General features: G+C 37.6%; 1 protein-coding gene across 12 annotated transcripts in view; it reads right to left on the bottom strand.

Moving 5' to 3' along the window:
* MYRIP (myosin VIIA and Rab interacting protein) overlaps positions 1 to 18,241 on the bottom strand; it is a 311,648-nt gene that overhangs the window by 7,701 nt on the left and 285,706 nt on the right. For 7 of the 12 annotated variants that reach the window (XM_086848804.1, XM_086848835.1, XM_086848831.1 and 4 more), the window contains 2 exons: positions 15,177 to 15,416; positions 1,411 to 1,605 (listed from right to left, as the gene is read on the bottom strand). In XM_086848804.1, coding sequence (XP_086704930.1) covers positions 1,411 to 1,605; positions 15,177 to 15,416 — 435 coding nt within the window. Of the gene's footprint in view, positions 1 to 1,410; positions 1,606 to 7,087; positions 7,151 to 15,176; positions 15,417 to 18,241 lie in introns of all 12 variants that reach the window. The other 5 variants (XM_086848813.1, XM_086848787.1, XM_086848808.1 and 2 more) reach the window with 1 other exon arrangement.

Raw genomic sequence — 18,241 nt, forward strand, 5'->3', positions numbered from 1 at the left:
AAATGTTGGCAAATGACCAGATTGAATTTGTTTACTATTTATTCTTTTTCAAATTGTTTCTTAATTGCTTGAAATAGCTTTCTTTTTTCTTTGTGTCAGTTATAGATAGCAAAGTCACATGCATGAAAAAAACCTAACCCAAAATTACTACATCTGTACAAACTGCATCTTGTAAGAACACTTTCTAACTGTAGGCATTAAATATTTGAAAAACAAACCTGAAAGAAATATGTGATCTGATGTAACACCTTTGCTGAAGTACCTGGGGCCACAGGTGGTCCATAAAGTTAATACAATTATTTAAATAGAAATGCTTCTGGTTTTGTGGGGTTTAATTATTCTTACTGTTCATTTAAATGATACATCTTTTAAGTATGACATACCTCAGCCAGTTCAGATTAAAAGATGAATTTTCAGATTTCCCTGTCATATCTAAAAGCTTAGAGAAAGAAGAAATAGAACATTTTGAACAGCAGCATCTTTAGAAAGTTGAAGAAAAGATGCATTTAAGTGCTGTGGCAAAAATCTCTGCACAGTAAGATGTCCTTTTCAAGAGGGGGGCAAAAAATCTAAAGAAAATGTGACTGAGAGAAAAATGTGTGAAAGAAAGGTCATCTTGAATTGATCAGGATGATATAATGGGACAGTGCAAATTCCTATGAAATCTTTAAGAGCTCCTAATGAAGGGAAAGAGCACTGAAATGCTATCACTTAAGTGTGGGAAGAAAAGAAAATCGAAAGTTGAAAGTGTACCAACTCCATTAAGTGGATTCACAAAAATTTCCAATGAGTAGGGACTTCCTTTGATTTGGCGTTGTACTTTCCCCTGCAGATGACAGATATTAATGAAAAAGGATGGATGATTTGGACATGGCCAAACGAATCTTTGTTTAATTCAGATTCTCCAGCCTGCTCTTTCTAAAAGTGCAGGAGGCAGCTCTAGCTCTCTGGATGCTCAGCACGATGTGCTAGGGATGTAGGGGGAGGAAGGGCTTCTCCACTTCTCTGTGTGACTGGGAACATGCTTTACCCCACCTGTCCTTGTAGTGATGAGGTTGTGCTGAGACTGGGAGATGTGTGGTTTCAGCCAGGTGTGGCATAGCCATACTGCAATAGAGGAGTGGAGGGCATAAGTGAGCTTTTGAGATACAATTTCTCAATGTAGTTCTAAACCCCAAAGCTCAACTTCCCCTCTCCTCAATATTTTAAACTACATATAAAAAAAAAAACCAGGCACAGTTAAGCACTGTTGAAACATATTTTTTTTCCTATTTGTGTATTTGTTTAAAAAAAACCATATTAATTTTTAATATCCACTGATGGTGTCCATGTGCTTTCCCTTTCGAGTTGGTGCACACAAACAGGTGCACTCACACATGTGACTCTTTCAATACTGATTCATCTTCTTACATTTTCTTCCAGTGTGGTGAGCTGCTCGTCGAGTCTGACGGGATCTGTGCCCAGCGGGAGGGTTCCTCTTCCTCTGTCCTGAATGTCATCTGGGAAATCACAGGGACTGGTGGATTCTGCTATCAGTTCTTCAGTGGCATTGATGACTTTCAGGACTTCTGTAGATATGTTGCAGAGAGAGACAGCAGAGTACTTCTATTTTGTTACAAGAACAGACAGAGAAAACAACAGCAATAAATTAGCATAGAGGGGTAAGATACAAATCACCTTCTACTAGCCACAGCTTTAGCCATGCTAAAACCATATCCATGGCTCTCTGCTGCAAACAGACACAAGAACCGTGTAATGGAATTGGAATTTGTTTACCTTTTCCTCCTTCTCACATACTCACACTGCTACAGCATGCCAAGTAATATACACATGCAATTCTTCTACAACACAATTCTCCTGGAGGGATGGTCCAAACCTTATTCCAAAGGAGCACACAAATATCCAGCTTTAAACTCTAAGCAAGCTACATAAAGCTGGTTTTGCAAAAGTGTTTTAAACATGTTTTAAAACACAATTTTCCATTTTGGATACTGGCAAAGAGATGTGCAATCATCTATGTCTGTATCCACAGAAGCCATTTCATTGCAGATGCAAACATGGGAAAGCAATCTTCAGCAGCCCTGTAAGGACAGCATTTTATTAAAATGCTTACTATGAATTAAACAATCATCCCAAATAAACAAAGACTGAGATATAAGTGTGGAAACACTTGTATCCTTTTATTTTTTAAAAATTTCAATTAACCTATTTTTTTAATATGGAATAAATTATATCAGATACCAAGGAAAAACACACAGTTTTGTAGATTTTTAAAAAACAACTGAAAACCTTTTTATCAGTGTTCCTTCCTTGTAATTTGTAATTAACTGTCCTGGATTCTTATGATTCTCACATAGCTTTAAGCTTCAGGACAGCTCCTCTGATGAAGGAATAAAATTTCACCTGATGTATCATTAAGCACAAAGCTCAACATCCAAACTATACAGCTTGGAGACTGAGACAAAACTTGTTGAAGCCAATAAAAATACTGTCACTGAATATATGTGCAGTACCTTTAGTGTTGTTTTGCCTAAAAGAAAGTGTGGAAAAATTTAAACCAAAATTTAATTCATTCCTCAAACCTTCACATACTTATGCTTGTGAATTAGGGGCTCACCTGTCTGTTAATCTGCTCACAAACAAAGTATCTGTGGATCACTACTGAGGAAATGGACAGTCTTTGCATTCTATTCAGTAAATTCAATGGTACAGGAGAGTATAACTGATTACAAATGTTTATAGGCAGGATACAGGAGAAATAATGTTCTTTTGATTCCCACAATTTCTGATGAGTTAAACTGGAAACCCACTTTCATTACCTCTTTCCTTTAATCAGCTGTCCATTCTTATGTTAGATAAGACTTTTACTGAAAAGATACATTTTTAGCAGTACATGCTCAATTGTTGTGTATCAATACATTAAGGCATCTTTAGCACTATTACTCATCTGAATTACAAGAAATAATTAGAATGAGAGATTAAAGAGAAAAGAACAAAGCAAATACCGTATGCTACAGCACTCGATCTTTGGCTTCTTAGGACAGCCAGCACAGCCCCAAACAAGCAGGCCTGGGACTCTTACTGAGAACAAATACTTGAACCCCATGAATAGCCTGCTGGTTTCTTCCATTTATTTTCACAAGTGCCAATTAGGTTAAAAACAGATCAATAATTTTATAGGAAAGAAAGGAAAAAATCAATGCTACTTTCTTTTATTATTTACTTCCACAAGTACCTAGCTCTTATATTCTGTGAGTAGTGAACAAAAAGGATGAAGGCCAGACACTACATATTCTTCATCATATTTACTGATGTATGTTCTCCATTTCAAGAACTGTAGCCTCACTTTAGTGTTCATTATTTCTTAAATGTATTATCCTTTATAGTTAATGATGAATTTCAAAAGAAGATTAAATTAAATTAGAAAAAGTTATTTTTATATCACAATATCAGAATCCATATTGGCATTCTTCACAGAACAATTACAATAAAATATTTTTTCTGTTTTCCAAGCAAAGTTGTCTGTGATGGGAATCTTTGTGAAATCAAGATTTTGAGTAAAAAATAGCCTAGCATAGAATTGAAGAGAATATCTTTTCATTTGGAAGATGATGAATGATCACCTAGTCCAGCTACACCTGACTGCTTCAGGGCTGACCAAAAGTTAAAGCATGTCCTTAAAGACATTGTCCAAATGCCTCTTATACACTGACAGGGTTGGGCAATGAGAATCTCTCTAGGAAGCCAATGTTTGAGCAACCTCACAGTGAAGAAATGCTTCCTAATGTCCAGTCTAACCCTCCTTGTAAAAATATGGATACTCAGTTAATGTTTTTCCATATGTTTTATCCTCCTTTTGAGCAACTGTTAAAACAGCTCATGTTCCAAAGTGGTAAGTTTGCAAATATAGTGAGGTACTCTAGACATAATTATTCAATGTGTAATGGGAAAAACCCAAAATAAATTTTAAAAAATAAAATAGAAAAAGAAAGTGTGTTGCAGGGTTTTAGTAGTTCACAAATTCTCCCTTCCCTGACCACCCATGTCAAACTCAGGATTTACAAGAACATACAAAAATCACCTCAAATTCACAGACACACACACACACAAGATCATCCTGGTAGGTGGATTTCAAATTGCTCCAAACACCTTTTGGTTGTCTAATTTATCTTGCCCTTGTAGAAAAGGTCATTGTTTACACCTCTAAGTGACTCACAGAGACAGCTGTCATGCCATGATGCAGGCTCTGTCTTGTCAAGCAAGTCAGAGAACTAATATGCATGTGGTAGATGCAGAAAGCAATCTCTGGTAGAAATATCCAGCACAGGGAAGCTAAGTGCAACCATTCTTCTCAAAACTCTGGGATGCATTTGGATTTCAGCTGTGCTACCCTACTTCTGAATTAATACCACCACTCCCAAACCAAATCCATCCAGAAGACCAAGTATGAACGTTTCTACTAGTTATGAGAATTATTTTTTTTAACTGAATCTGAGACTAAGCATCTAATGGAATGAGGAAGACATGCATTTATCCTTTTTATGATAATTAACATCCATGGTCACCAACATGTTAAGGACACAGCCAGAAGAACATTCTCAGTTTCTCTGAGTTTGTTCTTTGTGGTTGAGTCTTAAAACCAATGAATGGTAAAAATGTGTATGTATGCAAGCATACATACATGTTTGCACTGAATATAATAAATATCTTGTAAAACTTCTTTACTGTCATTTCTGTTTGTCAGATGGAAAGTGTTCCTGTTTTGAGAAGATTATGTTTCAGTGGTCTAAAGATAAAGTGGTCTTGATGACTGTTAGCCACTTCCCTTTCCTTCTGCTGTCTCTCCTTTCCCTGTTGATGCTGACAATATTTCCTGTGCTGTTTAACTTAAGCATGCTACACTGGAAGGTGATTTATAGACCATTATTTGTATTCTTGCACAAGTAACAGAAGGAAAACAGGATGATAAAACTGAAGCAATATTAAGTACCCAAACTGCTAAGAGCAGGTGAGCTTCAAGTGTTTGTATGCATTTCAGCAGCCTGTGACATTTTCACATCCTTTCCATGAACATTATGGCTTTTATTTTTGATTCTCTTGAAATAGTTAAGTTCTCTATCACTAGCAGCATTTATTTCTGCCCATTGTACTCAGCCATTAGCGTTTTCCTTTTTTCTGCCACTAAAATGTCATCATTAGGCTCTTTTAAAGAGCATGGGAGGGGGTGACATGCAATTCAACAGAGAACAGTGACATCAACAGCTAGAGCAAGAACACCTTTCCATCACTAGCAGTCCTGGCAGTATTGACCACATCCCTGATGACTTGTGGTACAATCATTTTTAGCTCCAGTGTCAAGGCGTTATATCATGCACTGAGTCACAGTCAATATCCCTCTTTTTATGTAAGGAGCTATGGGGAGCTGGGGAGAAGGTAAGTTTTGCTTTGCCACTGATTAATGTATCCTTTTAGAGTAGCCTGACACTGAATCCAAGCTGGGTGAACACAAAAGCAAACCCCAAACCTGTCTTGCTCATCTCCCCAGCCTATGGGAATTCATTTTAGAGTTTTGAGAAGGCCCCGAAAAAGCCCAATGAAAGTCCTTCACACGGAAGCAAAATCTGTGACACAAGTCACAGTGTGGGAAGAAAAGAGACATCAATGCCCAGCTATCTGTGGCAGCTGTCAATCCTGACCTTTAAAAGATCTTTGGCCCAAAGTGAGTCCTAACCACCCATTACCATGAAAACTGTGAGGAAAAAAAAAAGGCTAAATTTTGCCTGGCTGTTTTATGGCAGACAAGTATACCATGATAAACTGTGATATCAAGGAATTACTCTTCTGTTCAAGTTTAAGACTTCCTGCCTTGACCTTTAACATCAACATCTTCATTTATGGGCATTCGTTTAGAAAAAGAAAGTAAAATTACCTAATTACCTTACAGGCTGAGAGCTATTATACTTATATTCTCCAAAGTATAAAACAGAGAAATTAAGTCTGTCTTTCTGACTGTGCTCGGTAATTCTGAATATTACATTTTACTAATTCAATCCACTGTCCTAATATAGTTACAGATGTTACACCTATCAACTTTTAATGCCTTATTTCTAGAGACAATCGTGAGAAAGGAAGTGATTTTCCAAGAGGTGAAATATTATAGGCTAAGCTGGAAATTAAAATATTTACATCAATATTTACATAAAATCCACACAAGAATATAATCTACAATGGACACAGACTGATGACATTACACAAATGGAAAAACACTTTTTCTTTAATGTCACCATTGCTATTTTTACTAAATAAAATCAAGATAATTAAAAGATGATTAAAAATCATAAGTCAAAAATTAAGAGCAAGGAAAAAAAGAAAAAAATGTGAGAAGTGTCTTCCTAAATTAAGCATCAACTTCTAACACCAAAAAAAGGAATTCTTATTTTATGACTGAGAGAAATAAGTATGACATACTAGTAATGGCAGGTAGTTTAAAACAGAAGATAAGTATATATTTGCTCAGGGAATATAACAAAAATATTTTTTAATATGTGATCCTCATAAGCTGAGGTTCAAATAGCACAGAATATGAAACCTCTTTCCACCTAAAAGAATGATAAGCAACAGCCACTAGCAGCAAAGTGGGAAAATATCTACTTACTGTACAAACTCTACAATGAATTAAGGGTTTTGATTATTTTTTTTTAATTGAGAGCTTAGAAAGATTTTTGAAGGCCACTATGGTCAGAAAACTGCCTTCCAAATTTCTTAATATAGGTGAGTACATGAGAATAGAAAGTTCATACACCTTATCTTTGTCTTCTGTTCTTTACTGATAAAACCAAATTTTCATCACAAGGCCAAACAAGGGTGCCAGTCTGCTTCACATATTAACTGTGATTATAAAATAATTTTTTGCAGTGATTATTGGCTGTGGCCAAAAGGTATGATTTTTCAGGCCTGATATTTCCAGGAAAACATTCTGAGTTTGAGAATGTTGATTGGGAAATGCGGAAACCCTCAATATCATGTTATGGCATCTCTTACTACATAAGAGATGTAAAAAGACACAAACAAAACAAAGCTTTCTCACCTGCTGCAATACAGTGGATAAAAACTGCAGCTTTAAATGAAGATCAAAAGCCTTTTGTTTTTCCTAGATAGTGGGAAAGCAGTTAAATGAAAAGGCAGAAAAGTTATATTAACAGCTACAGAGGTTAACAACTATGTAGGTTCAGACTTACAGGGAAGTTTGGGATAAACAGCAAGGATAAAGAAACTACTAAGATTAAAATAGCATAAAATTTAGATTTTACATATATGACTAAAATATTTAAAATAAAGCAATGCCTAATTTAATTTTATTTGTGAGATTTAGACTAACAGACTTCATTGGAACAGAAATTGCAAATTACACACAATTGTTTATAAAATGAAACAGAGGGAAAATACTATTTCTACCATCACAAAAAGTGTCACTAGGACTGGAAAAATACTTTTGCAGCAGTGTTAAGAAGAAGAAGAAAAGCCAGCTATCTTCCCTTTTGGAGTGTACACGGCAGCAATTTGGACAGCAGTCACTGAAGAATCTGTACCCCACTTATGCCACAGTCAGATGCCCATCTGGGAAACACCTTGGCTAAGTTATGTCTTGTGCCAAATCACTTCATACTGTTTGCTGCTCTCCCTCTCCTGCCCTCACTGTCACAAAACAGACAAGTAAAACCCTCCACATTACAAGTCTCCAGTGATCAGCAAGGAGGTTTACAGTAATCTCCCTCATTTCCTTAGGTCTTTTTAAACGGAACTGACTGGTTTTGCCTTGAAATAATGACACAACCACAGTTGCCCTGATGGCTGTGCTGTGACACAAGTATTTTCCAGCTGAAGAGCAGCATTTCCTTGAAACTCTTCCAGCTATATCTGAAAGAGCTCAGTTTTCACTGCCAAGTCTCAGGGTAGCTTACAAAAGAAGACAAAATAGTAGTAAAAAATAGTCTATTTTCCCACCATTTTGTTCCAGCAGCTTACACTAATGTTCACTGATTTTCTGCAACTGTATCTGTAGAATGGCTTGGACATTTTCTCCCTAAGTAAATAAATCTTTGGCAAGGAGAGAACTGAAGGAGATTCCCCTTGCAGGCACACTGGACAGAGCTGGCTTGGGAGTGCATGCACGCAAGTGTCAAAACTGAGACTGTGAGAAAAAAGCTGTTTACAAATTCCCCATGTGAAGGCAGCAGAAGTGTCACCTCTTCTGCCCTTCACCAGTAGATCCAACAGGGCTTTGATTCAGTTGCTTAAACACAGGTAGACAAAGTGTGATTTGAAACAGCTTGAAGTATGTGAGGATTTTGAAACAACGCTGTCAGATATGACACTGACCAGGGAGATTCACATTTCTTCTGGACTAGCAGCTTAAGGTGCTGTGGGACACTCTAAGATATCTCAGATGGTCTATCTACATCCATAATTATGCAACTGCATTGAGCCCAGAAAGCATCAGAATTGGAGGTACACAAACATCACTGCTTGCTTTTGAAAACTTTGAAAAATAAATGTTCGTGGTTTTAATGCTAGAAGTGGAAGACTCATATTTTGACAAAATAAACTTAGAATCAGCTTGGTATTTCAAGCTAAAGACTGATTAATAGCAAATACATGGGATAAATACCTTGAATGGTAATTCTGTCCAGCAAACCACTTAAACCTCAGTTTAAAACTGAACATATACTCGACTGCTTTGTTAAATTCAGAACTTAAAACTTTGGATCCATTAGCCCAATGTGAAGATTCTTGTCTCATACCTCTTTTCACCTTCCCTAACCAAAATAATTTTTTTCTCTGCTGTCATTCAAAATCCTGTGCATAGGTTATCTGCTGTTCATAAACCTTACAGATCACTTTTTACAATGCTGCCCACATTCAGTTTTCAATCGTGGACTTTGGGAGACTGCCCAGATAATTAACATAACCTTAACCTTAAAACTAATGATCCATGAAAACACAAGAATTAGCCTGAGCATCTTGCACACAGAAATGTGAAACAACAGACACTCAAATACCTTCCAAGCTGTCAACCCAGGAAGATATCATGGTACTACACTGTTCACCATTACTACCAAAATAGCAGCAATGTAGTAAAGCTAATGTGCTTACCCTGCTGTGTTTCCTGGCCAAAAGTGATCCATGTGATTCTCCTTTAGAAATTTTTACTCAGAGACTTCTAAAGCTTTTAGGCATATAAAGCCGGATGGCAGTTTCCTATAAACTCCTGCCTGAACCAACACATCAGTCAAAATACCCAGGAATTCAGGCAGTTGCAGGATAATGTTCACATAAACATCTTCTGTGAGGGCAGGGCCTGCACAAATGCCTAAAGAAGCCCAGCCACCATGAGACACAGGCTGGCTCACCCTCGGTGTAACAGCACTGCTGTTTCAGCATCCCAGACATCCCTGCCACAATGCTTCAACAGGTCTGTGGAACACAGGAGGGGTTCACTGGCATGTGCATGTCCAGTGCTGCTCTCCAGCTCTATCCAGGCTGTGAGTAGATGTCTCTCCAGAAACCAAGTTCAGTGAGCCCCACACTTGCCTGACCTCCCTTACTGAGCCCTGGCCACCCCCTGCAAGGCCAGCCCTGAGCACAGCCACCAGCATACACACGAGGGAGCTGGCCCTTTCTTCTGCAGTAATGTGCACCCACATGCACAGCTACTGGCTATTCTTGCTAAACAGAGTGAGCCCAGGCAGATTTTCTGAAAAGTGTCAATCTCACTATATCAGTAGTCGAATAGTGTTAATTTACCTAGTGAAAAAAATTAAGATGTACTCTCCTGAAACAAAGGAAATAGGTCTCTGGCAAAAACCAACATGAAAATGTTAATCATAGTTCATACTTTCCCCAAATAAAGCTTTTTAAAACCTAGGAAGAATAAAATGTTTCCAGAGAATGGAAGTATTAATATTTAATGAAAAGATTATTTATGCTGTTATTCATACTGTCAAGAGACTCAGGAGTTTTCCCTTTGGAAACGGGATCTCGCTGTGCTACCTAGCAAACTCACTTAGAGGCTGTCACTCAGAAAAGAGCTACTGTGTTATGTAGTAGTGTCAACAGACAACGCTAGAATTTGAACAGTTACTAAGCATTGGTTATAAGGTTCTCTGAGCAGAAGTAAAAGCACAAAGGGAATTAAGGAAATTCCTTAAGCACACAGCACATTGCATCAAGCTAACTTCCCCGTTACATGGAAGTTTAACTCGCTAATATGTGTATCTTGAGCAAGTTGTAGTACTAAGTAGAAGGAGAAAAAATACCAAGAGTAAGGTGTTAACAACTATTTCAGTTTTTATGCTATGTGGGCAATTAAAAAAAAAATGGCAGAGGCTAACCTGTTTTTTAACATAATCTCTATAGTTTCTGATAAAGTGGTCACAGACATAGACTGCATTTAAAATGTAGACTGACAAAATCACCTTCTAGAATGTAATTCTGGCATATACCATGAAATAAAGATCCAGTCAATTTATCTTCATGAAAGTATTAAAAGAGAAGGAGAATGGATGGAGGAGAGTACAGACTAAATACATTTCATTTATCATGCTTGCCACTCTCAGGATCAGTACCATTAAGATATTTCAATGAGAATTTACATTTTGCTTTTCTCTTTAGGCATTCATTTAAGGTTTAGTGGAGTAAAGCAAAAAATAACCAACCAATAAAAAAAAAAACACAACAAAAAAACCCCACAAGAGTAAGACAGAAATAATTGTGCAAATTATTGTGCTAGTACACGATGCTTCACTAAGACAGCAGTTGCACAATTTGAATTTTGATTTGTTCATGCCTGAAGTTTAGTGGGGATGAAGGGAAACTCTACCCTAAGCATGGCTTTTGGTGAAAACCATGGCCTTTCACAGCACAACTAAGACAAATGGACTTTTCAGGGCTCTGCATACACCAGAAAGACCATGAGATACTTCTGTAGCTTAATAAGCACAAACTATTTCCCATAAAAACAAGTCTGCTTCAGGATTATGTTTGTTTTAAAATGAGAGCTGTGAATCTCCACAAGGCCATTTTAGGCAATCACAAACTGAAGGATAATGAAAATGAGGGTGCTGAAAATCTAAGAAGATTTAAGTCTAAGTCCCAAAATTAACTTCTGTTAATTAATACCAACCGAAATCCTCAGGTATCCCAGATGAACTAAATCATTAACTCAAAGGTCATCATATTCAAATTTGCATCTTAAAGGCAGACATATTGGATCTTAATTTATCAATAACAGGATGGGGCTGCAGGTAGGCACTCCTTGAGCTTTTTATTTAGCATCAGTCTCATCAGTCCAAGGTGAGAGATGAAAGATGTTGAAAGCTCATGCTATTACAACAACTTCCAAATTCTCTTGGTTAAAGTGCCTTTTTAAAAACTTTCTAGCTAATAGCATAATGTTAAAAGATTATGAGTGTTTGCTTAAGCCAGTCATTAAAACTACATGTACACTTTGCTTCTAAAAATGCTTGCTTGTTATAATTTAAAAACAACGTATAAAGCTTCATTATTAAACTTATATTTTTCTATTATCTTGTTTATTATATTTTCTAAGGCCTATCTCTACGCAGTCTTATTGTTTCCTGTCTTTGCATATCTGCATTCTTGCATTCTTCTGTTCTCAGATCTGCTTTCACACAGCTTCTGAGAGTCTTTTACCTTTTCTATTTCCCACAATGACATACAACTCAAAAGCTCAATTTGAAGTGAGAACTAAGAATCCATAAATGCCAAACAACTTGAGCTAAACTCTCCATTAAACTAACTCTCCATTAAAGATAATTTTTACCACTGCTTCAGCTCATAATATGCTGAATACTCTTTTAAAAGCATCAGCTCAATGTGTGATTCCATGAGATTCCCAGTTTCCATTAAAACAGAAGTCCAGGGTTTTAAAGGTGCTGACAAGTGAAGGTCAGATAAGCACCAGGTACTTAATTTCCAGTGATTCAAAAACAGTATGTGTTTTTAAGTCTTATCCTATTGTCAGGAATACGAGAACTAAAAAATCCCAGCCATTTAAAGTTGCTGAAGTGTTCCAGAATAAATTTATGAGAACATAAGATTAAAGGCTAACAAAGACAAGCAGCATGGCTAAAATATAAGTAAGATGGCTGAAGTACAGTATTTATGTTCAAGAACAGAAAGCCAGAATCTAGGTACTCGAGGTCTCATTTTAATGGTGCAGAACTAATGCTTCTGTATATTTAATTTGAAACCTGATGCACAGGTCAGAAGGCTGTCTCTGACCTATAATGTCGAGTGCTAGCCTGAAAGATCTGTAAATCCCTACAAGTGTGTTCTCCAACAATCAGGCTTTTTCAAGAGACTCTGGAACTTCTGGCTTTGAAGGCATCTAAAATTACTGGTTGCCTAAAAATAGGTTTCCTATGCTTGTCTTTCACATGGCTTCTACTCATCCTAATGTTATTGCATCTTTTATGAGTTGAGGTATGTCTGTATTTTAGACTGCCACCACAGCCCCACCTGGTATTATACATTGTCATCATCAGTATTTCTTTGTAAGACATTGGCCAGCCAACTTTCCAGAGAGAAGGCACATGTCAGAAGATTTTAAAGTATCTTTAAGGACAACTGTCAAGAATAAGAATGAAAGCAGTGTGCTTGTTTCTCTACACGTGGAAAAGGTTCCCCTGCTGAATTCCAGACCATGAAGAGTACTGGAGTATTCTGGTTTCTTTATTATAGACAAAAAGAGTATATACTATGACCATTAATGATGAGAACGTTTTTAACCAAATCAAATAAAGGATTAGGAACTCCAAGCATTCCTTTTTTTGCTGAACATGGTAAGCCCTTCCTTATTAAAACTTAAGAAAATTTTATTGAGGAAAACTATATTAATCTTTGCTTCATTTTAAATAACTGACATACAAATTTTACAGCCTTTAATTCTGGATTTAATTTGCATCATGTTATAACCCCAGCTAGCCCATATATGCTGTTGTGATATTGTTGTTTTGTCTTTGCAAACCAAATAAAAACAAATTAAATGCTGCTAACAAGCTCTGACAATAAAACCTTTATGCAATTTCTTTGGAAAGGTTGTGTGTACGTTAAAGAGGCATTTGCACACATGATAACAAAGGTATTTACACTCCTGTGTACTCCATGGCTAAATAACTCAGAATCAGAGAGTCAAACACTCCTTACATTTGGAATGTAAAGGGATCACCTAATACAACTCTTCTGCTCAAAGAACATGCCCAGGGCCATGCCCAGCCAGATTTTGATTATATCCAAGGTCACAGACTCTACAATCTTTCTGGGAAACCTATTCCAGTATTTAAATACCATCACAGTGAAAAAGTTTTTTATTTGGATGGGATTTTCTTATATTCAAGTTTGTGCCCACTGCTTCCATTCCTGTCAGTGGAAAGAGTTCCATTTCCACTTCATTTCCCACAACAAACACTCCTCACTCTTCCCTATCAGGTATTTAAACACATTGAAGAGATTCTCCCAAGCCTTCTCTTCTTTTTTTGGATAGACAATGTCAGCTCTCTCAGCCCCTCCTCATATGTCAGATGCCCCAGTTTTTTAATCATCTCTGTGGCCCTTCACAGGACTCATTTCAGTGTGTCCATGTGTACCTTGTGCCTTTTGAAACCCAAAACAGAACACAGCACTCCAGAAATGGCCTCACCAATACTGAAGAGAGGTGCATAATCTAATCACTTGCCAGGTGCAGGACTTGCATTTTCCTTTGCATTTGATTGCTGAAAGTCTTGTTAAAGCCAAAATAAACAATATTCATAGCTCCGAATGTCTCAGATTGCCATGATATTTTGAAGATGAACTCACAATGACATGGGCCAGTTCCCTCAGGTCTTGGAAGTTCAGACACCATGTACATGTGCACATCCCAATTTTTGAAATATTTGCTAACCTGATCCTCCTCTACCAAGGATAAGTCTTCACTGCTCCAGGCTTTCCCATAGGTCTCAGGGGCCTGGGATTCTTGAGGGAAAATCTTACCTGTAAACTGAGGTGAAAACAATGTTGTGCAGCAGCCTTTTCCACACTCTGTGTCACCAGATCACTGCAGTAGTGAGCCCAACTTTCCCTCATCTGCCTTTTGCTGCTGCTGGACCTATAGAAGACTTTTTTTTCCCTTTGTGTCTCTTGGCAGATTCAGCTCCAGATGGGCACTGGCTTATGTGATAGCATTCCTGCACACTTCGACTGCATCTCTATTGTCTGCCTGGATGACTCGATCCAGTATTGAGTACACCTCCCAGTGTATTAGCTCTTCATATAATTTGAACAAAACACCTTTCAAATTATGACAAATAGATTTCCTTTAGAGAATTGTCCACATCCCTTGTCAAAGCTCAGCTGCTGTGCACACGATGCCCCAAAAGGAAGTCAAGATATGCAGCAGACTAGAATAAGCCTAAGTAGATCTAAGGAATAAGAGTGCTTGACTGGTAAGGGGCAGCACTGGGCTCCTATAGCACCAAATTCAAGCATACCAAAAGATCTGAAAAGAAATTCAGAGGTAGAAACAGAAGAGAGGAGGTGGTAAATCCTGTGAGTGACACTGAAATCTGGTATCTCACTGTAAGGGTGAAATGGTACAAATGGAGGATTCTCAGGCATTATCAGAACTGACACTGAATTTCAGTTTCATTAGGAAATGTTACTGTTCTCAGAATCCTATTAGCTGACAAGGTAACAGGGTTGGAAATCTTTAAATAAACACTAATTATTTTGGTAGAGACACAAAAGAAGAATCTATGCCATCAATATGAACAAGATGATACTACGAAGAGAGGAGCAACTAAAAGGATGGAAAAAAAGCACTTAAACTGTCTGGTTAGCAAGGATAAAAAAATTACATAATTCCATTAATATTACCCAGTTAACAGTTTTGTTGCTCAAGCTAAGTTCCCTGTTTGGAACTGATGCTGTAGGTTGTCTGTTCCTCACAGAGGAAAACACAACTGAACTTTTATCTGCAGAAGCAGTTCAGGCTCAGACTGGTATAAAGGACCTCAGGTTTTTTTAAGCAACTGTGTTCAGTTTTCTAGCCAGAATTTTCTCTTTTTGCATTATAACTCTTTCAGTACTATTCCCACTCCTTTACAACTACCACTTACCTTCTTTAACTCTTCTTGAATACTTCTGCCATTTTCCTCTGAGGACAAACTCTCCTTCTGGTTTTCCACATCTATTCCAGGTTCTGATTCTTGTTCTTCACCAGATGATGTTTCCTTGTCACTCATTTTAGCAGCAAGCTGAAATAACCTGGATTTAAGCTCATCCTCCATAAGTTCAGGCTTGACATCATGGTGCTGATCTTCATTGCTTATATCAGTTTCTGATAAATCATCAAAATCCTACAAAGACATTAGAGAAAAATATATAATTCCTGTGTAGGCACAGAAAGAAAAAACAAACAGCTTTCTAGAAAACTATAGGTATGATCACTCTGCAGGGAAGCTAGAAAGAAAACACACGAAGTGTTCTGATAAAAAAGGAATGCCAGTAAACCAACACTTGCTGGATTATATTCATCATTCCTGCTTACTTTCATGTTACCTAAAAAGGAACTATCTAAATCATTGTGTATATGTGTGCAACTAATAAAACATGCCTGTATTTCCCATTCTCAGCACTGCCATCCCTTGCAGGCACAGTGCAGATAAAAATGCAGTGTGGGAATGAAATAACCTGTAACCTGGCAGTCGTGTTCAGCTTTCAGTTGAAACTGTCCTCACATTCCCTGACTGCTTGGTCTTGAGCATTATCCATGTTCTTCTTAAAGACTGCTGGAAAGAAGTTTTGAAAAACTTCTCTTTTGTTACATGATGTTGCTTAAGACTGTCAGCTTTCCCAGTGATTATTTGCATAGGTAGGTCCTCTGCAGAGATGATTTTTTTCCAAACGACAACCTCCTTGGAACAAGTTCAGTCTTCAGGAGCCCCTCTATTCTGACTCTTGGATCCTTAAAGCTGGGAAACACTTAAAGGGTCAGTTAAATACAGTGGGTGCTATAGACTCGGCCACAAGTCCCTTCGGAAGCTGAAGAGAAGCAAAATCAGGGTGCCTGTCCAGCATTTAGTAAGGTGGAAAAGGGGTCAGTTTTGTCAGCCCTGCTGACAAAATTTGAGAGTATCTCATAGTTGTTCTAAAAACTAATCCCTAGGTATCAATTTATTTTCTGGATCTGTTCTGTCTGATTAGAACCTAATTTGCCCTGATTTCCACTACATTCCCTGGAGAGACAGGCACCTCCCAATGGAACCTTCTCCACCTATAGTATTTGCTGCCCTCTGGAAATGTTCTCTCTCTGCTGACTGCTGAGAGAAAGTTTTGAATCATTAGCTTGTTTGGTGCTTCAGCCAAGCCCATGAAATAAGATAGTATTAGGTGGGTTTAAAAGTGACAGATATTTTGAAATGAAGCATAATTGTGCAAAACCACCCAGAAGGAGGCTATGAAGAATTCAGCCTGGAACCAGAGTGGTAGGCACATCTCAGCAGGTCTAGAAGGATGATTTGGAGCAATTCTCAGAGATGAAATTATTCCTATCTGCCTTAGGATCTCATACTGTGACAAGACCAGACACTGCTGGAGAGACTAAAATCTGTGTTCTCTCTTCCATTCATTTGGAAATGTATAAACAGGAGCAGCTGCAGCAGCACTGCTCAGGGGTGAACCAATTGCCTCCAGTTCTCACAGGAAATGTTAACTCTGCCCACTCCCTCACAAACCCTACCCACCAAACTGCTTTTAATGGATTGACACATGGTATTCATAATGTCAGTTCTCATCTTTCATACAGTAAACTGTACGGGAGTGCTCAGCACTTTCACAGTGTTCTGGACAATTTCTGTCTGCAGTTATTTGCAATTCAATCAATTACACAACTAAATTATTGCTTTATAGCAATATTCATCCTTTAGGATGCAGAAGACCCTTTTATTGAGAGCTACAATAGAAGGGCAACCATGGATTTATGCTGAAATTCTTTTCCCAAACAATCAGCTTTTGCAGAATAAAGAGCTTTTTCTGCTAAAAAGCTGTTCAATGATCAAAAACAGTATTTCAAACCAGCATGTTTTTGCTTCAGTTTTATAATATGACATGCTTTTATATACATGCAAAAGACTGGTGTATTTCACCTTTTAAATTAAAAATGTCTATCATAATGGTCTTTCCTCAAACTACAAGAGAAGTTTTCTTGAGATATTTCTTGCACATCACTCCACAACTCATTATAAATATCAGTGTTACACCCCAACCAACAATTTGTCAATGGCCAGTACTCACAAATCACTAAACTACTATTAAAAAATCCCTGAAACCTGTTGCTAAATCAATCAGTCCATCAATTTGTACCCAGGAAAGAAACAATCATAACTTACGTGATATACAGGATAGAAAGCACAGCTAAACTGTGCACTTGTATTTTATGAGAATACAGTTTAGTGAAGATATAGCTCATTAAACCTGAGCTATTTACAGCTAGGTATCTAGTCTAAGCTAATTACTGGAACCCCTCTTTACTTGTATTACCTCCATTTATTTAATTGGTACCTCCAAAAACCTGCTCTCATCTACCTAAACACTTTGTTTAGGATTACAGCTCTGCCCTAGGGATGTGGGCTTACTCTAGCAGTGCTGATGAAGATTGAGCACAGTTTACCTTGAGGTTAAGTCTGCAAGGAAAGAAGAAAATCCCATTCTATGCAGACATTTGAGCAGATCACGCTTGTTAAGATAATAATTTGGCAATTTTTGTTTAATGAGCTTACAGATACATATATAAAATCTAGTGGGAACAAAGAGGGAGACTGGCAGTCCAGAGTGGTGGATTTTCCCACACTTCCTCCTCACAGCTGTACTGACAGACTTCACTGTGCAGCAGGACATGTGTGAGTCCTCTGGGGGCTTCTTAAATAGATCTGCTCAACTTTAGATGCTTAGCAGCTTCATTGGAGCAGCAATGCACTTATACACCCATGGAAAGCACCACTGGTTAATCTAAAGAATCTGTATTAACAACAGCAATATGACAACTTCTCTTGATCCTGAGAAAATACCAGTCTTCGTAGGATCACACATGGCAGCAACTTAAAGATCTTTTTGTTAAGTCTGCCAGCACAGATGAAATTCATGAGATGCCTTGGAAACCCCAGGGTCTCATTCAGCATTAGCT

The sequence above is a fragment of the Cyanistes caeruleus genome, chromosome 1 (assembly GCF_971803275.1).
Source record: "Cyanistes caeruleus chromosome 1, bCyaCae1.hap1.1, whole genome shotgun sequence".
NCBI classification, from domain to species: domain Eukaryota; kingdom Metazoa; phylum Chordata; class Aves; order Passeriformes; family Paridae; genus Cyanistes; species Cyanistes caeruleus.